Genomic DNA, 21,283 nt, shown 5'->3' on the forward strand with positions numbered 1-21,283 from the left:
CCTGTTAGCTAACCCTTTTAAGTAGCGTGTCGCCCGCGCCTTTGCCCATTCTGCCCGTAGGAAATGGAAATTTATCGCTCGCGCTCGGAAAAGTATGTCTGTAAATACATTACCCAGAATTTATTATAAGACGAGCCTTAACGTATTATTAGTGATAAAGATTTCGATGGAAGTTTGTTGTCGACAATACTTAAACGCATTGCTTGTAATACGGCTTGTAATACGGTTGCCTGATTATTCATATCAATAAGACAGAATTGAGTAAATAAAAGAGTATATTCAATTTGCCATATATAATTTATTTATTTTTGAACCCTCGATCATATGTACAAAATTTCATACAACACAAATATTGACGATAACTCAAGTAATACATAATTATATCAATACTTTATGCAATTTTAAAATATCTTTTTTGCCTTTGTTTATTGCACTGTGTTTTATCCCTTAAAACTAGTTCTTCATATTATTCTGAAGTAGGTACTTTTTTTTTCAAAAACAAACACAAATTTGTAAAATACATCCATTTTCCAACTACATACATATTACGTATAATCATAAGATTTCAATTCCTTATAATAAATTTAGCGGTATATAACAAGATAAAATTTATGTCGGAAGTCCTTAAAAGTACTATAACAATTAAAACTTCATAACATGTTCAATAAAAAATCTAAGCTATAAAGATTTAAACTACACTAGCGACCTAGAACCTTGTTTAACAATAATGAAAATATAATATAGAAAATAATACGCAATTTTGTTAGGCAGTCAACGATTTTAATAGCGTGGCAGAATAGTCACTGTGAAAAAATATATGGCATAATTTCATGATTCAATACAATTGAATTAGAATATGCTTTGGAATGGATGTGCTTTAGTGAATATAAATCTGCTTAAGCACCAATTATTGTGGAACTAGAGTTTTATAGCGATTTTGCGAGCAGCACTCAAGGGAATCATATTTTCTATATTTCATATACACCACACGATACCATTCAATTGACTTCAGAATCTTGGTAACTAAGTTTCGATTACAAAAACTTATTTCGCTACAAACACACGGTTCGTTCCGTAAAAGCTCCTATAATTATCATATCGCTAGACAGAGCGGCACGCATGACCTGTGGCCCCACAGAGTCCTTAACGCGCAAAGTAAATTCTCTTCTAGCGGGTGTAGGTAAACCTCCACCCATTGCGTTAAGGATTCTCGATCGACCAGCTACATCTAACGGCTGCCCTTCAATACTATTTCCCAATACTTTTCGAACACACTTAGATCTGCACACTTCACGCTCCGCTTCGAAAAGATCCCTTGCAGCAATTTCAAAGGTTCTCCTCTTGTCAATGCCACCCACGCTAGAATTAGACCCGACGGCACCTTCACTTATTGCTTTTGCAGCACCTGCCTTCAATATAGCAGGCAATAAAAGCTCAACAACTGCCGCAATCGTTCTAGATCGAAAGAAATGTAATACCTGCTCTGCTTCACGAGTTTCATCAAATAATCTCCTTTGTCTCGCAGCTGGCACTGGCCTAGCGACGTTCCATGCTTCAAGCCAAGGATTACCTGGTAGAAGCATGCGATCGCCCAAACTGCCACCGTCATCAGGCCTCCAGTCCCTTGGAGAATACCAACGCACAAAATCACAAAGCTCCGCCCCCGGATTGGCAGCTTTGAAAGCTTCCATATCAGAAAGAAGAGAAGCACTCATCATTCTAGCACGCAATTCCGACGCCTTTGCATCATCTCCTAATCGCACCATTAATTCAGCATCTTCTTCTAACTGATCCTCGGTTTTTGGCGCTGGGTCCTATTAAAATACAAAGCATAACATTTAGAAGCTGGACGCAGTAGAAAGTATATTTTATATCAAATTACTTTCTCTTTCGCCAACAAAAGATATGTGTTAGTGTCAATATCTAAAATTAAATTGGACAGTAATAACCGTATCATACCTGACACACATTCTTGTGCAGATAATTTAGATACAAATAATGTGCATAAAGAATAATTCTTACTTGTGTACGAGGGACATAAAGAGGTGCTCCATTTTTCAAAGTTGCATTTTCCAAACGATTAAGTCTCCCGACGGGTCGATTCCAGGGTAATTGTTCTTCATCTTCATCATCAGAACAATCGAAAAATTCTTCCTCAGAAGAAGTTCCTGGTAAAGCAGTAGTATTTTCGACAGCCTTTTTGATGCAACAGTTTAACAACTGTAGTTTTTGATGAAGTAAACACGTTCGAGCGTTTGGTGCTCCGTCGATAACTCTGAAAATAAAAGCGGTTAAAGCATGGGATTCGGCAAACATAATTATTTGTATGCTTGTATTCAGTTAGACCTACATCATTATAACTTTCACTACAGAAGCAATTTAAAAGCAAAAAATATGTGACCTCAAAAATTAAGTAAAGAATACGCAACGGCCGAGTCGGTGAAATTTCTCTCTCGTGTGTGGAAGCACAATTCAAATAATTTTAGATGATTGCAACTTTAATTACTGATCATCCTACATCAGACAACCTACATATAGACATTAAAATATACCTGCAATTTTTATGACTATCGGCATTCTTTATAAAATCTTGTTTGTATGCCATGACCTACAAACAACATAAAATAAACTAAACGCGCGAATGCTCTTGGAACCGTTATCATATTGAATTACAAATTTATAGCGAGACCAGAAGGCAGGCGTCCGCGAAGCAACTTTTTCAAGATTCAACATCTAATCGGTCGGTGAACCGTTTGTTTACCGGAGTTGGGAGCCCAGTATGCACGGGTCAGATCGCGTTGGGGGGAACAGCGTCGCGTACGCACAGTGAGCCTCCGGCGCCGACCGCGACAACGTCCAGACATGGAGCTAAAGCGAGCGATCGCATAGTACCGCTAGCGTAAACCTATCAACAGTGACCTCTATTTCTAATAGGTACTAATGATGACTGAAAATTCGTGATCAAAGAAAATCTGTGAGTGTTTAACACAAGTGATACAAGGAGTGCGTGTGTTACAGGATTTAAAAGTACAGGATTGTGTAAAAATGGTAAACGTCTCACTGATTTTAGTTAACAATTAATCTTAGCATAGACAGCTTTTTCCGAACTTCTGCACACTAAGCCTGACCTGCAAGGAATATGCACCAATATTTACCGACACAAACTATAAATTCTGCGCATTTTATGTGTATAAGAAATTATATTGCATTAAGCTTTTGCCGACAGCATACACGTTATCGCTTTTAAGATTAAGTCTTGAACTGACACACTGAGGAAAAACTAAAGATATCAGAATCAAATAATATCGATGAGCAAATGAATCGGAAATATATTAAAATATAAACTGTTCGTATTTCCAAAATGATATTGCATGTGATATAATAAAAGTAACAAAGAAATTAAATACATTAGAATTAAAATCACAGGTACTAAAATGTATGTATTTACTGTATTCCTAGTTAGTAACCAACGACACCAATATCCTGTTACATAGCTGACAAATGACAGATTTTTATATATAAATTTCTCTAATCTAAGAAGCGTTGCAAGTTCAATAAAAGCTTAACTTCGACACTCGCGAGATAAAGTATCTAAAACAGAACTGATAAAAATGCTTTAAGTTTTAAAGATGAGCATTTCTCTTTATAGTTAGTTATCTCAACAACACAAAATTTTCTACACTGATCAGCTGAAGACAAATGTTAATACATAGATAAAATCTTTAATTTCTAAATGTACAATAAAAGGTCGTGTAAAATGAAACATGACAAAATACTTCCCAATAAAGACAAACCAACCCTTGCTTATATAAACTTATTATTGGCAATCCGTAATTTCTTGTGTATTTGCATTTTTTTAATTTTAATGAAAATCGAGAAACATTTATGGGAATGTATGAGTGCGACTGCATATTCCAGGTAGCAGGCTTTTAGTACCTCATATAGGCTGACTTATACTTAATGCGTGTGTATAATATAGAAACTCCCCAGTTAATTAGACTGATGAGAGATGGCTTACGGATGTTTTTCTTATTTCTTTATTTTATTGAGATAAGAAAAAGAGAAAATTTAACCGCGCTTTAACCTTTGTATCTTTTTCTTGAATAAACTTTTTTTCAGTTAAATACATTAATTATTTCTTATACATTCTTATTATATTCCATAATGCCTTAATAATAACCACAAATCAAACAGGATTGTCATACGAAAAACATTTGAAAAATATAACACAGTCATCGAAATTTTCTATACTTTCTTAAACCAGTATATAAAACACGTCTTGCATAATTATCTCACAGCTCGTCGATAGAACTACTCATTCTCATTGTCAAGAACGGTTTTTGTCAATTTCACTTCCATGTCTTGTAAAAGTTTAGACAATAGAACGAGTAACTGTTTATACATTGGATACATGTATCATCTAATGTATAACTTGCCAGCGCCTTATAAACTAGTTGACACATTTTCAACGGATGAGAACATTTCAACATAACTATGAATAAATTAATCATAAAATCCTTGTTACAAATGCAGGAATATGTATAATTTTAGTTTAAGAGACTTTCTAATGATAGCTTATAGATATTCTAAGAATAGAACACACCATTTTACCTTTACGTTTATAATTATCACTATCAACTATATTTCCATGACCAACTTCACGAAACTTTCTTTCATTTGTCACATTTACCTACTTGGATACAAATATAGTTGTACAAAGGTAGTCGGGTACAATAAAAACAATTACGTTTCCTATTTCATTACTAACAATATCAACACGCAACCTCCATTAGGAATTCCAATCCAATCGCTACTTAAACAGTTTTTTTTTTGACGAACTTATACTTTAAATCAATGTAGCTCAACCTTTTAAAATTTTATTTAAAGAACAAAAAAAATTCAGAAACATGTTACATATCGATGTTATTTCAAATAAGTTTGAGTTATTTTTGTCAAAATAAAATATAAGTGTAACACGTTTGTACGTACGTATAAACTCGTATGTATGCATATATTCATCATTCATATTTGAAGGTATAGGATCAACTGTCTCTTTCTCCATCAACATAATAATCGTCATTAATTTAGATAGAACACGATTTGAATTAGAAATTTTCTAATACTAATTGCAAATTAATTTAAATAGTAATGAAACGAGTTTTAGATTTTAAAACCTTATCGTCATTTCTATCAAAGAATATTTAATAAGGGCATATTAGTATAGCTCACATTAAATATACAGAGTGGAAATATTTGATATGCCCTTGAGGAAAAGTATTTTAATACTGGAGATGACAAATTTTACTGTAAGGAAACATTCCTTTATTTTTATTAAGCATTTAAAAAATTCTAAAATTCACTTGCCACGTTCGGCTATCGAACTAGCTAAAAATTCAAATAATAAATACTCGTTATTTCATTCTTTTATTCGAATCAAACAAAGTGAATATCTAAACGACTTTTTTTATCAAATTTATATTTTGTTATTCCATTATTGTATTATATTTTACCTATTTATTTCATATACAGCTGACTGTTGGGTCGCTGTCTGTGTATCATCTAACACTGGAAGAATTTTTCAAATCAGACCAGGAGTTCCGGAGATTATCGCGTTTAATTAAACAAACTCTTTATATTGTTAAGCATAGATAAAAAATAATTTCACTTGAAATGATTTTATGAAGAATTAGTTTTATTAATTTCGGTACAGATTGATTCAGTAAGGAATATTAATAACATTTCAATAAAAATCGTTCGTTGTTATGACCCAATTTCAGTTTTCATACGTTAATTCATGAAAAAATCTTATTTATTTATCAATAGATAGTTATTGTCCGTTCTGGTTTGCTGGGTAGAAATATTTTGCACGTGTCGTAATGCAACACTACGGTATGGACTTTATGGTTCACTGGTCTTGTCCAGGTGTACCATTCATCTTCCTCACATCGACACGATGCACACACCCTTACGAAGATTGATGACTACTGACTATGGACCTAATAGACATGAACTTTTGTGCGATTTTACATGATTTTTCCTGCAAAATTCGACACAAACGTGCTGACGTACAGTCTGATTTTTAATAAAAGTAATGTTAATTTTGTCAAAGCAATACTTTTTAAATACACATGCTCTTAGTACCATTATTAAAAAAAATTGTAACTTCATTATAACATTATATAGCTAGAGATATCTAATTGTTTATTCTCAATTTCAAACAATGATTTAATATTTGGACATTTACAAACGTCGATACTGGACGTATTATAATATGATTTGAGCGACGATATTTTACATTAGGACGTAAACCAACAAAGTTTCAGTCCTGCAGACCCAAACTTTACCGGAAATTAAGCTTATGATTAGTCGGTTGCTTTAATCGTTTAACTAAAACACTGGTGAAAATAAAATATTTTGTTAGCTTAGCTATAACACAATATATTCTTAATACTGCAAATGGTAAAGCTTTTTTTATTGAAAGTCGCAGATCGTGTAAAAAATTATGTTTTTCGAAACGTCAGAGTGATGAGAAACATCAGTAACATATGCATGAAAGAAAGTGATTTCTATTGATGCGATTCTCGCGTCTCTAGGTGAGAGAAATGTGACATCATTTTAGTAATTTACATTAGCAATTAGAAAATGGTGGTTACTTCCACCGTAAACTGTATTGCGGGGAAACTTAGAGATGAGTTGTTTTTAATTTACAATTTCTATTTACAAGCTTTTCTGTAGAATAATATCAATATGAACCTATAATTTTATTGGTAGAATGAAGACATAAGTTAATAATTATATATATAACAGTTTAGCCTGTGCCAGCTGCCTAGCATTAGCCTAGCTGCGCATAAGTATTTTTTAAATTAAATATATCACTCAGTAATTCAAAACCTTTTCTCAAATCACTCCTCAATTATATTTTACCCAGACTATTATTATAATCAAGACACTTTGGCCGTACCGCAATCATCTTAACTTGAAGTTGTTTAAATTTGTTTTGTTGCAAGAGCTCATCATAATAGCATGTTTTCCCAAGAGATCTCTAAATAGATTAAGCGCAACTTCACAGACATCCGTATTTAGTAAACATCGCTATTCCAACCTTCACTCCAGGCTGTTATCATAACACTTATATCAAATGTCAAATAAGTTGCGACCGTTCTCACCGATCGTAGCTGCCTTCAGATGTGTTCGTGTGTGATGAAGTAACATTATATTCTCATCAAAGACAAATCGAGTCCAATAAAAACGAATAAAAAAATTTAAGTAAGAGAAAATATTATAATTTGAATTATGTGGAAATGGTAGTGTAAAAACTTCACACACCTAAGTGCAGTATTTTTGACAAAGTTGAACTTAGAGCTTATTCATCAATATTTTCAGATATATTGTTTTATATCTACTCGTAATTTAATTCGTAACTTTGTGACAGACGAATGAAACTCTTTTCGTATGACATTAACAATAAGTATTGGAAAGACTAGCTATTGGTCTCGCGTGGATCGGCATCGCGGCCAGCCAGCACGCAGTCAGTCAGCATGACGTGAACAATCCAAGATATTATTTCAATTCTTTTCTTGTTTTATCACATAGAAACTAAAAATATAAGTTTTTTCACCATTTTAGAGGATTAGGCTATACATATTTTATCTTATATCTTTAAACGAGCAATTCTTGTATATATATAATTAGAATCTCGGAATCGGCTCGAACGATTTTCATGAAATTTAGTATATAGGGGGTTTCGGGGGCGATAAATCGATCTAGCTAGGAATATTTTTTAGAAAATGTCATATTCGTGCTTTATTCGTGTTTTATCGACTTAAACTTACTTTTTTAACAAATAGGAGGCGTTTAAGTAGTCCCAATTTATTATGACTCTTCCTGACATATATTGGCGAATAATAATACTATTTTTGGCGAATAATTAAAGTTAAAACAAAAAAAAAATACCAGGTCATCCAGGTAGTGAAAATTAAATAAATACAGATATTATATGCAAAATTTTAATTTTTCCATATTAATGTGTGGATAAATATTTTTCAAAAGCGTAATAATGAAACATCACGACATCGGCATCGACATGAATATAATGATTTTTACATATACACTATCAGACATGGTTGTTCCCTATTACTCGCGAAAAGCCTTGAGAAACGGTTGTTCTGATCGATTATATCATTAGATACGTTCTTGTAGCAACCAACGAATGGAATACAGAATGTACGACAGGTGAGACTCCATCTCGTCATTAACGCACCACCGCATTCCGGCGTTTTTACACTCTTCGCTTTTTCAAGCAGAATGCACACTGCTCTTTTTTACTGACTATAAACAAACAATTTATTCTTTACGCTCACGATACGTATCCCAATTGGTAATATCCAAAAGAATTGTGATTTGTTAACAGTATCCAATCCGATAAATTTATTCCAAACAAATCAAAGGTTATTTATTAGATTTAGATTTATTAGATTATCGAATAAAAAGACAAATGCTTAATATATTTATGAGGATTTTATGCTTTGCTTTTAATTCAAATTAATGCATTTAACACATAACGTAAATAGTAATAAATCATAAAATTACGTATCGTCGACTATTAACAGAACAATTCAATGTACCTACTATTAATAAATAGTAGAGTTGAATATAGCACGAAATTTATTTAACAATCGTTCACTATTATTAAAAAAATGTGTGCACACATAGATTATTCCCTAATCCATTCAATAATAATTGAAATAGAAAACTGAAAAGCGTGTTAAATGTCAGTAGTTTCTCATCTACAAAAGAATGCACAAACTGACGCTTAGTCATATAATAATATATATAAATCACTTGACATTCTTGTTTCGCTTTCATTTCTTGCTGATAAATAATAGACATTATTAACGAAAACGATTCCCGATGTTGAAATGAGAAGCGACGAATGAATACACGTCGGAAATATCGATACGAAAATATTGTTGAGTGCATTGAAATATGTGGCTCATAGAGGAAACACGAAGAGTTCCTAATTAAAAATTTCTGAACGTTACAATAACGTCAGGAAAAATATCAATTATTGTTCTACGTCGTCATTATTGCAAAACTTGACGTTACTGATATATTGTCTGTTAATTCAATACAATTAGAATATAATAAAGGAAATGAGTCAATTATCGTAACTGGTAAGATCCTCAGTGACTTTTTGCAACGTAATGAAACATTGAATTATAGCTATTATGATTTATTGATATAAGAATGAGTTTTAATTGATGATAAGGTAATGTGTCCATGAAAATATGTTGATAAAAAAAACATTGCGAAGGCTAGCCAGTCGAAAGCTGAGGTTTACTTTTCAATCTACATCATATCCTCAAAGAAGAAATTACATCCTCCTTCACCTATTTTACATATTTCTACTAAAATAACCGAAACTTAAATATTAAAAAAAAATTGCGCATCTTTAAATTTAAATATCAGTGAAAACATTAAAAGTAGATCATTTATAAAACATATCTATTAGGTTCTATATAAAACTAGCGGTCCGCCACTGCTTCGTCCGTCGTATATAGTTATACACATAGACTATAGGACTCAGGGATCATGTAACATCAGACAGTCTTGAAACAAAACAAACTCTTCAGCTCTAAATTATTAGTATAGACTATAGATATAACCAACTAAAACTTCATACAGTACATAATTAACTCGTATATAGTACGTATTTAACTCGTATATAGAACTTGACGGACGAAGCATACTTAGGACCTATTTAAACAGTTCTAATTTGGAAGGATACATAAATCGTTTTACGACCGAATTATACGATAAATGAAATTTTAATCTTTAAGTGTACCATATATCACAAAATTGGAAAGCGCATGAATATTAAGACTACAAATAAACTTGTCAGTGTATTTTAAAACTTTCTTTAATTCAGAATGGATTTGCTTATTAACATGAACCAGCTAAATATGAACGTACCTACGTAGGTTTTAATTGTTTTAATGTGCTCCAGCGAAAGCATAATATAATAAACGCCTCATTCTTTACTTTCACGAAATAACCTAGTAATCACGGCGTAAAACGGTTAAAATACCTACTAGTCCAACACATGTTACATTTCAACAAAACTCTACAAATACATCGAAAATTGTGCTCTAGTGTCATCATGACTGCGCTTGCGCACGACAGCGCCACCTAACGGTATTTCTTCACGGCTAATCGACGCACCCGCTACCGCCAACATCAATCATCCAGAACTAGATTACATCACGGAAATTTCTTAAATTCCACACGTCATATTCTTAGATCACAGTTACTAGCATTGTTCAATAAATAACCGTAATTCCTACGCTAGCAACCTAGAAATAACAATACCAAACAAAACTTTATTGAAAATATAAATACCTGTATAGATTAAATTATATGAATATTATTAGTTTGAAATTCGAATGGTATGTAATATTAATATTAAATTGCATGTTTATCTTATAACGACACGTTGTTAAAAATTTAAATTTTCATGAACACAAATTGCGTGTACTTATTTTTGCATTGAAGATACGTAATAAAACAAAATGTAAAAAACAAAACAAAATGGAAATTGTATTTGGTGAGGCAATAGTGCACATTGTTTAAGCGATGGCGCTCGATAAATCTAGTCACGTTGTTCCCCGGTTCAAGTACACCATCTCGGAGCTAACAACAGTTTGCTGTTCTCATTCAATGATATACTTTCGGCCTAGTCGCAAAACCATATTTCATTTAATGTGATTTCTGTAGGGGCTTCAAAAACATCGAAGATTTACATTGCTTAATTATGTATGACATAAGTATCAAATGAAATTGGTATTTGCAAGTATATACCTCTAGTAGTGATATAAACAAATGCGCAACAAATAGCACTGATCTTTGGAAAAATCGTTAAAAATTTAAACGATAAAAATAGTTTAAAAATTTGGGGTCAGAATGGTTTTAGCCCGTCTAATGCGTAACATTCGGTGACGGACATCACGTAGACACGTGATTCAACCGATCATCATCCCCCGTTTGGTCCTGGGAAGGATACTAATGTAACATATAGCAATAAACTTATCATATTGAACATACATATCTATAGCGCGACTCAACGTAAAACTGGCGCCATCTATTATTTTTATATCGAACTAAATATTATACTTATGCTTCAATCAACACATTCGTTCCATTTTGATATTTTCATTTTTATCCTAGTAGCTCTATTTTGAAACCAGTCGAAAATACTGAAAAGTTAAAAAAAATAACTTCAATCAATTATAATAATTATTGATTAATTATTCGCATTTGCGTAATAAAAAATGTATAATTAACAAGCGATTGACGTTTAATTGATTAATATCTAAGTAAATATAATTTATGTTTACTCTCAGTAATCTTATCTAACTAATAAATCATAAATAATAAGTGACCAAATCACCACATCATAATGGAGATTATTTTAGCATTGCCGATTATTTTTAATTGATGTGAGAATTTCATGACTTTTTGTGAATTCAGTGTTGCTTTATAACCCGTTATTATTTTGTAAATTAATCGTTGTTATGAAATTACGGCGGTTAAACAAAAGTATGTTTGGGAAGAGAAATCGATAAGCAGCATTTAACAATAGGTACCTACGCAAAATTATTTCGTAGAATTATATTTAATTTTTCAAATATCTTTTTTAGTATACTTTACTCAATGCTTTATTTTTCAATATATTTTGTTAAGTAATGCATAACATGCTTAAGTTATTACTAGCTTTTGCCCGCGGCTTCGCACGCATTAATTTGAATTAGTAATATATAATAATTAATAGTTTTTATTATACATATAAACCTTCCTCTTGAATCGCTCTATCTATTAAAGAAAAAACCCGATCAAAATCCGTCGCGTACTTTCAAAGATTTAAGCATACATGGGGACATAAAGAAAAATAACAAATTATGCTTAGTATTATCTAGTACAGTATTAAGTCATGTGTGGTATTATGGTAAGATATTAATTATTCCATTCGAACATTATTTGTTAAATTGACATACTATTTCGATACAACTACGGAATTCGTTACGTTTCATCTTCGAACATCTAAAACAGGTATAACATCCAAAGGCCACGCGAAAGTGAATCGGTCACCTAAACTCATCTTACTTGTACCACCTTGTACGTCGACTTGCCTTCGAGTTTACCGTTACCAGCGAAATCGGATGTTGACTCATCTAAATAGGCCAGTGTTACGGTCTCATACCAACGTACAGATATCACACGAATTAACTTAATGTATTTTTAAATTTTAAACGACCCACATTGTTTAATTTACATTTTTAATAAATTAAATTACCATTTAATAAATTTGTTCCATCCCTCACACGATTGTTCAGACATAGCCGTCTACCTACATGCAAAACTTATATGTACTAATGGTAAAAATATAGGGCATGGACATTTTGCTGCCACTATATTTGATCTCATTTAATCATAAATATTAAGAAGCCTTAGTATTTTCTTGTGTTTGGTTTTACGCGAGTATTATACATTTAGAAATTAAAAACTTTTTAACGGATTTTAAACGTCTCCCCGTGACCACGCTGGCTGTAAAGTGTTCGAAACGTCGGGTTAATAATATAATGAATAAATCGCGTTTAAAATCCGTTAAAAAGTTTTTAATTTCTAAATTAAGAAGCCTTACCAAAATTTATTTATAAAACTTAATTTACGGACTATGTTAATGAAAAAAATTTTAAGTAAGAATGTGGACTAGATGAACGTAACGCTTTTACTACATATTTATCAGCAAATTTATTTAAATACATATAAATATCACTGACGCTGATAAGCATTAAGAAATTAATAATGAATACATAGGCCACTACATACGCATACCTAATTGTTTCTTATGGTTCGATGAACAACAGTCACGTATTTAGCATTACACGCGCAGGGAAAGCTGCAGTTTTCCGGGCTGCTTGTTCGAAGCACCCACGATGCACTTCTCTACAACGGTCCATGCACCGCTTGATTACAGCTCATTATACGCAGCCATATTTATTACACTAAAACCTGCTGCGACTTCATGTGATTTGAGAAAGTTACCGGCCATGATTAAGATGAAAGTGATCATCGAAAAGTGTTCCGTGAAATCATTAATAAATCACCAAAACACAAGTGTAATTTGTTGAATTAATCGTCGATTCTTCTTCATTTTGGTGATTCGAACACTGTATATATTCGCCTCATTTAAATATCATCCATCCTACTACTTTTATTCACAGATTCAATGCTATAAAACTAAAAATAAAATTCAATAAAACTTCTCTAAAACACACTATATTATATCTTACGCATAGAACCGTTTTTCATTCATAAATCTTGTAAATTTGTTCATCAAGACAAGTTCTTGAATAGTAGAACTTTTTGTATTTCCTACAAAATTTTTCTATATGATCAAACCGTGACGTAGGGTCAAACTTATGTCTAATAAACATATAATTACGTAACGCCACATGACCTTTTAATTCAAATGAGAATCTTCATTCAATTCCAGGAGAATCGAAGAAGGCTACGTGTTAAGCCGTGGAAAGTAACGGTACTATTCGTCACACTGATCGCACACGTCCAGGGGCAGTGTCCGTGGAAGGAATCACCAGCCTTGCAGGAAGCATGCGTGTGTGCTTACAATTTAGCTCGTCAATTGTCTGTACAATGCGATCAGGTATATATTAGCTATATCGTATATATTTCAAATAGTTGGTTACGATTTGTTTACGGATACTTTCATTAATTTTGAAATATAAAATGTTTGTTGCATATGGGAAATTATTTCTTAGTATTGATAATATTATTCAAAAATTTTCATTTGAGTTACCTATTGGGTAAAATATCAATTCGTGTAATTCGACCTAAAATAGGCCATTTGTTTATGGTCCAGTTAAAGCATTAAAGAACAATATGTTATTATATATCAAATATTTAAAAATTATCTCCCACATATTACTTTAACCTTTGTAGTAAATAAAAATTCAAGAATATCTTAAAAAAGGAAGTTATTCTACAGATATTTTCATGGATGAGTAATAATACTTTAATAAAAATTAAAATATATTTTCTTTACAGGTGAACTTTTCAACATTATTATTCGCTCTTAATTCAAATGCTCGCAAAATCACTATAGATCTCTTATATATAAATAACTCAACAGTAGTAGAACTCACAGATGATCTATTTATTAATCTTGCTATACATAACCTACAAATGTCAAGTTCTAAAATAAGGAAAGTTCAAGATCATGCATTTCGAGGACAAGGGCAATTTTTAAAGAATCTCAATTTACAAGATAACGAACTAACTGAAGTACCTACGAAAGCCCTGAGCATTTTAACTAGCCTTTCTCTACTGGATATATCAAAAAATCGCATATCATATATTGAAAATAACGCATTTGTTTCTCTACAAGAGCTCACTACTCTAAAAGTTTCAGATAATAATGTAACACTTGCGCCATATGCACTGGTGGGCTTAGAAAACTCTTTGAAAAATCTAAATTTAAAAGGCACTAAACAAAAATCTGTACCAGAATGTATCCGTGGTCTGAGAAGTCTAGCATTTCTCGATCTGTCTCAAAATAGCATAAGGGAATTACCAGGACCTGACGGTTCTAAAACCTTCGAAGGCTTAGAATCACTGACGGCACTGAATCTTGAAAGGAACTTGCTAGTTAACTTAAGAAAAGATGCCTTTGCAGGTGTTAAAAGTACATTGAGCTCACTTAGTCTTCTTAACAACCTGTTACCTGAATTTCCCACGGAGGCTATTGCCTCTTTAACTGAGTTGAGGGTTTTAGACATTGGATTTAATTTGTTAAACAAAGTACCGACTGATGCATTTTTAAACAATCCTTCTATAACTTTATTAGCTCTTGATGGAAATCCTATACCAACAGTACCTGAGAAAGCTTTAGCGCATTTAAATCTTACTCTACGCGGACTTAGTTTAGGCGGACGCTTCTTGAACTGTGATTGTCGCCTGCGCTGGATAATTGAATGGATTCGCAATGGAGAACTGCAAGTCACATCTCGCGAGAGAAATCCCCAATTTTGCGGTAATCCACCGCACTTTCGTGAACGCGGTTTTTATAGTTTTGAGCCTAATGAGCTTGTTTGTGAGCATAGTTTACCTGAAGTCACAGATTCTCAACCAACTACTAGTAAAAAAATTAATGAATGGAATACAAATCATACAACTACTTCCTCGTCTACAACAACGGCAACTGCTCCGACCACTACGACATCAACCACTACTGAAATCATAAACATCTATAATGAAACTTCCACTCAACTCTTTTCTCTTACAACTCCAACGACAACATCTACAAAATCTACTACTAGAATACCTCCGGTACGACCAGCAGCGCCTACCTGGCGCCATGCTCCAAATCAACGACCACCTGTTGTAATGAACTTCCCACAACAAAAACCTAAGATTGATGACTCAAATGAAGTAATTGTTAAGAACGCATACAGACAAGATAATTCAGTTATTATCCAGTGGGATTCTGATGTTGCAAATATTTTAGGCTTTCGAGTAGTATATAGATTATTCGGTGACAAAAGTTTTAAACAAGGGCCACCTCTTGAAGCTAGTGAAAGAGAATTCAAAATAAAAAATGTTCCATCCCAGGTAACTTTAATAATTGATTTACTCAACACAAGTTTATTTTCATTTTCACATTTAATTTAAAATATTCATAATATCCAAATAATTTCAGGAGTGTATCGTCGTTTGCGTGATTTCCTTAGAGGAAGTGCACGTCAGTCCGGAGACGGTACCGTATTCGCAATGCAGAGAAGTTCGTACAGTTTCAGCTTCGGCGACAAATATGGACAAGATTACGATAGCAGCTAGTGCCGCAATTTGCGGAACCATCGTCGTAGCTGTACTTATTTTTGCAGCTGCATCACGCAGGCGATCAAGAACTATCCACCGTCTGCACACGCAACCGCCTGAGAAACTACCGAATCCATGCTGTGGTGGACTTACTGGAACACCAAGTCCCAATGGTCCTCTGTCTTCGCTAACTACGCTTGGTGCGTTTGGAAAGCAGCGTGAGTGGGACCAGGTGTCGGCTTATAGTGCACGATCTATTCCGCGTGCACGTTCTTTTACTGAACCGGCTGCTCCAGATCCTTTACAAGGCCGACCGGGACGCGCGCGTTCTCTGGCTGATGGCCAATCACAGCACAGTTATTCACATTCTGGCCGCTATGGCGCGCCTGGATATCCTGGGAGCTTGTTAGGATCGAGAACCGGTGAGACAGTCTATATCTCTAAATGTTTTTTCTGGCTTTTACTTCCCTACTTCTACAAAATAATATATAATCAAAACAACGTTTAAAAATAATTTTCTAATGTTACAGATCTTCGACAATCGCGTCAATCATTGGGAGCTGCATCAGAACGAGCATCTCGTTTGTCACTAAGCGGAGCTGCTGGCGGAGTGACAAGTGGCACGGCTGGGTCTAGAAGAAGACCTAGATCGCGATCACGACCAGCGAGTCGCTACAGCGTCGGCTCAATCGGATTAGGCTATTGCGATACATCTGATAACTGGACAGATCATGATATGGACATTTATATGGCACGGAACCCAACAACCAGAGGCGGTCTTGTACCTTTATAGCGAACGAAAAAGACGGTATTGGGCGAAATGAGGCGGCACGAACGTTATTTGCCATCACGAACAGTACATAAGTACTGTATATCGTCATGCAATCCTCGGAAGCGCGCCAACCCATGCCGACATTCTCACCGTCACAGTTGCGAGGCCCACGAATCAAATAGTGACCTAACTTTGAAAGCATTTAGGTGTCGAAATAGGTGAAGAAAAGGACAGTAAATGATTGTCGTTTTTTTAATTTCCTTTTATAAGTATATACTTGACAAAAATATTTATTTATTAGTGATAACGATCAGAAATATATTAATTGTACATTTGTTTCTTAAAAACCATATGGATATTTTAAATCATTGAGTGCTTCATCATGAAACCAATGACATGTGAAATGTATATTTAGTATTTACAATATAATTATGTATAGTAAAATAATAATATAAATTGTACATATTAGTGTTATAAAAAACACAATGGAAGCAGATCCAAATGGTGCTATAGATAAGTGACTGGTTAAGAAAATGAATGTAAATAAATATTTAATTAAAATTAAATGTTGAAGGGTTTTTATTATCCACTTTTTACATGTAGCACAATATGATAATAATTTAATAAAAAAATAACAACAAAAAAGTCGTTGCTCCAACCATTTTAAATAACAAATTAATTTATATGTCTCATACAGAAGTAAAAGGCTGCGTTTCAGCTATTGCTGCCCAAAACGCGACAGCATTAAACAGCAATGATTTTCAGACACCTCTTATCATCACATCCTACTAATATTATAAATGCGAATGTTTGTAAGGATGTGCGTGTATTTAATTATATTTCCATACATTGTACCAAATATTCACACAAGTTCTCTTTTAGTCTAGCTTCAAAGTACATATAAAGTACAATTGTTTTAGTAATATAAATTGTTTGATATTAATAGTAATTATTATTAAATATAACTTGCAGTAAATCCTGGTCTGGCTTGACCCAGGTAAAAGACAAAATAAAATAAAGACTGTGTTCATCAGGCATGATGTTGATTTCTAATGGTATAAAATTAATTTCAATCTATTCAAAACCAAAAAGCAAGCAAATCTTTTCCTTTTATAATAGTAGTTATACTTTGTACTGTTTAAGATAGTAAGACACATAATTAGCAAAAAAAGTATTGATTGCAATAATTCGGAATTTTCGTCATAACTCACCCTGGTACAAGAATCCTGTGCTCCCATCTATACTGTAGCTCTTGAACAAATTCATACCAAAAGTGTGCAAGATAAGGTAAACCACCAGCATCCATAAGTCTAGCGCATGTCACCGAGAGCCTCCAGACTAAACCATCTTCAGGGCTTGCCTTGACGTAACTACATATTTTAACATCAGCATTCTCCTGAAACACATGTAGCAATGATTAGTTTATTTACTATAAACAATACCTTCACACACCCAGAATAAAGTAAATGTTGCATGTTGTATTATGAAATTTGCTGTTGTTGAAGGATTTTTTTTTTTCACTGAATAGTATACTTCTTTCATCAAATGTAAAAATCAATGATAATTATCTGAATATGCAGCATGATTTAACCAAAACGTAATGAGCTTGGAAAAAGTTTATTTTAAATAAAATAAATCATATTTCTTAGTTAACATTTACAATTATCAACATCTCTGGAGTAAAAACAATTTTTTTATTGCAAATATTTTGTGTATGATATAGTGAAGAAAAACATTATTTAATGTTTACCTGTTTGTTTTCAACATCCAATTCTTTTGGATATGGGAATGTACTACTTTCAACGGCATCAGGAAAAACATAATACAACAATGGCATCAACAAATCATCCGCTATTGGCCCCTTAAATTCTGATACTGTTGTATTTTGTCTCATAGCAGCTTTCACAAGTTTTGATATTGTTATTGGAGCCTCAGTTATTTTGTGCAAAGGATTCACTATACCCAAGCTTTTACTTAGCCCCAACACATCCATAAGCAGATGGTTGTTATCCAGTAAATTCATCACTTTTTCAATCATATCTGATAACAGGCAGTTAATATTAGTGCGCATTTTTATTGTTATTGTCCAATTCGGAGCCATTAAAGGATCAATATCAGAAAATGTTGAAGAATCTACTATAGCACTTTCTCTGAATTGAGGCCATATGGCATTTAGAAGAGCACTTTGTATGGGATTATTCTCCGAACCAAATGGAACTTCAATTAACTTTTTCACATCAAAACCATCTATTGATAAAAATTCATTGGACTGCAATCTTTGTCTCCATGCAAAAGTATCAGAATTCTTAAGTTCATATGAAAATTTGACAGAAATAACAACAGCATCCAAGGGAATTGGTGAGGATATCTTTGATTTAAACAATCCCACAAGACCACTGAGGTGTGAACACTGGTTAGAAATACGCTCCAAATGTATTGTGTCATAATTGATTTTAAAATCACTGTCTTCATAAATACCTAAGTATGTGTGTTGCCAATGTTCTCTTATTTTAACAAAGAATGGTACTCCACAATCAGCATTGGCAAATGCAATATTGACAGAACTCATTACTAATTTTATAATGCTTCCTTCAACGAGAGGCGATCGAGGACAAAGCATTATATACCGTTTTAGACCAAACCAATTCGATACGGGAAACGCACTGCCATCATTATCATCCATAAATCTCGACGTCGAATCCCAAATACTATCCTGCAATTCTTTCAATAATGTATGCTCGTCTGATATCTCTATATTACCTGAGCCCTTAACAGATTCGAGCGCATGATAGGTAAGTTTAAAATCAAGACCATGTAGTTTCAAATCTTCTGTTTTCGTTATCCATTTCTTTGTGTTCTCCAAAAACTGTTTTGGTAGCTTAGATTTAGATAATTGCCATTCTAACATCAATTCTTCTAATCGGGCTATGAAGACCTCCCATTCCGACGCAGTCGTAAAATCTTGATGATAAATTTCGTATTCATCTATTTCTTCATTCATTTTAAATTAAAATAAAGTATTTTTATTTGTATACTATGAGACAGCTGTTCATGACATATGTGGACACTGACACATTGATTATGACAATTGACAAAAAAGGCAGATTTTTTTTAAGCCTTGTTTCTTTTTATATAGGTTACCTATATTTTATATAGTTATAAAATAATGATAAAAAATTCAAGTCCAAATTATAAATTATTAGTAATATGATTTATTGAATAAATCATTTATCGTTTTGCATGTGATTTTATTATTCAATCATGCTAATGACGTCTAAGTAATGGTATTACACCACTATTTAAATGGTCGTCATGACGACCATTTAACAAATAGATGCACATTTACGCCAGCAATACTTAATAAAGCTCCTTTTAATAATTATTTTCTTGTGGAAGTAATACACTATGTTTCGAGGAGATAGTTCACACTCTTTAAGCTATGAACAACAGGCCAAATTTATACTCGATCGTATTACAAACGTAGAAAAGAATTTCGGCGAACTATGCGTCGGCTTTGGTGACTATACAAGAAAAACTGCCAGGTGAAACAATTGTAATATTAACTTTCCTACTTTACCACGAACATATATATACATACATACACTAGCTGTTGTTGTCTGGAACTTAGTCCGCGTCGTCACAAAACATTTCCAAGAACATACTTTCATACATATCTGTCTCCTTGGGGATATAATTTATCAAAATCTTTAAGCCGATGCTAAGAAAAGATATGCTAATGATAGCTTACGTCTGTAGAGTCTATTGTAGCTATCTGCATGCTATATTTGAGCCCGATCGGTCCAGTACTTTACTGTTGTGCGTTGATAAATCAGTCCGTTAACTTTGTTTAATATTGGTATGTAAGATAGGACCTCTGGAAAAAGTGTCCTACTTTATGTCGAACTCACACTGGCTACTACATGTGGGCTGTGGGGCTCCCACATATCGTGACCGTAGGCTCCGTAGGCCAAATAGTAAACCAATAAAACTCTACTGTGTTTCGTCGTTCCACTTTCATTTTATCCGTTGTTTTTAAGTAACAACACTTCCTTGCTTATCCATAATCAAACTAATTTTTGCCATAAACAGTAATCGAACCTCTTCGTTTTAGACTACGGGATATGGGAGATGAACTCTCCAAAATAATTAAGGAATACGCAAACAACGAACTGGTAAACAAGTCTCTTAGTACTGGTTTAGATAACTTATCTTTAACGCTAACAGCTATTGAAGAATACAGAAATTGTGCTGTTCAAAGATTAGAAGCAAAGGTTTGTTTATAAAAAAACACTTCTTAAATAGTAGTTAGTTGTGATTTAAGAACGAAAGTTCTATAAATTATTATTTATAGGTCATTGGAGAGCTCTGCCAATATGAAAACATTTGTAAGCATGCGAGAGAAGAACTAAAACACACCATGAGTGTTAGGGAAAAGGAGATGGCAAGAAAAAAGATTCTAGACAAAGCTCGAGAGAGACAACCATTCAACCGCCAACAGGTGGTATGTATAGTGAAGGAAATCCATTGTACTATAAATATATGAACAAACTAGCTGTGCCCCGCGGTTTCACCCGCGTAAGTCCGTATCCCGTAGGAATATCGGAATAAAAAGTTGCCTAT

At 33.3% G+C, this 21,283-nt stretch overlaps 3 protein-coding genes across 5 annotated transcripts in view; 2 read left to right on the forward strand and 1 right to left on the reverse strand.

Annotated features, from left to right (window-relative positions):
- Positions 1–292: 292 nt before the first annotated feature.
- On the reverse strand, positions 293–19,726 carry LOC119831801 (rab3 GTPase-activating protein catalytic subunit). Its single transcript, XM_038355334.1, has 4 exons — positions 18,414–19,726; positions 17,875–18,059; positions 2,023–2,275; positions 293–1,814 (listed from the first exon to the last, which is right to left on the reverse strand). The coding sequence occupies exons 1-4, from the start codon at positions 19,662–19,664 to the stop codon at positions 1,053–1,055; spliced, it is 2,451 nt and encodes an 816-aa protein (XP_038211262.1). The 5' UTR covers positions 19,665–19,726; the 3' UTR covers positions 293–1,052.
- On the forward strand, positions 2,760–17,229 carry LOC119831788 (leucine-rich repeats and immunoglobulin-like domains protein 2). Of its 3 annotated transcripts, none has more exons than XM_038355322.1 (5): positions 2,760–3,048; positions 13,553–13,720; positions 14,122–15,684; positions 15,773–16,091; positions 16,422–17,229. In XM_038355322.1, the coding sequence occupies exons 1-5, from the start codon at positions 3,046–3,048 to the stop codon at positions 16,682–16,684; spliced, it is 2,316 nt and encodes a 771-aa protein (XP_038211250.1). In that variant the 5' UTR covers positions 2,760–3,045; the 3' UTR covers positions 16,685–17,229. The 3 variants fall into 3 exon arrangements, with proteins under 3 accessions (XP_038211250.1, XP_038211232.1, XP_038211242.1); XM_038355304.1 differs by having other exon boundaries at positions 2,761–3,048; positions 15,773–16,313; XM_038355314.1 differs by having other exon boundaries at positions 2,761–3,048; positions 15,773–16,109.
- A 265-nt stretch (positions 19,727–19,991) lies between the features above and the next one.
- LOC119828760 (protein FAM92A) overlaps positions 19,992–21,283 on the forward strand; it is a 4,828-nt gene continuing 3,536 nt past the window's right edge. The window contains exons 1-3 of the mRNA XM_038351007.1: positions 19,992–20,205; positions 20,775–20,934; positions 21,015–21,164. Of these exons, the coding sequence (XP_038206935.1) occupies positions 20,069–20,205; positions 20,775–20,934; positions 21,015–21,164 (447 nt within the window). The 5' untranslated portion in view covers positions 19,992–20,068. The remainder of the gene's footprint in view (positions 20,206–20,774; positions 20,935–21,014; positions 21,165–21,283) is intronic.

Source organism: Zerene cesonia, chromosome 1 (genome assembly GCF_012273895.1).
Source record: "Zerene cesonia ecotype Mississippi chromosome 1, Zerene_cesonia_1.1, whole genome shotgun sequence".
Lineage (NCBI taxonomy): Eukaryota > Metazoa > Arthropoda > Insecta > Lepidoptera > Pieridae > Zerene > Zerene cesonia.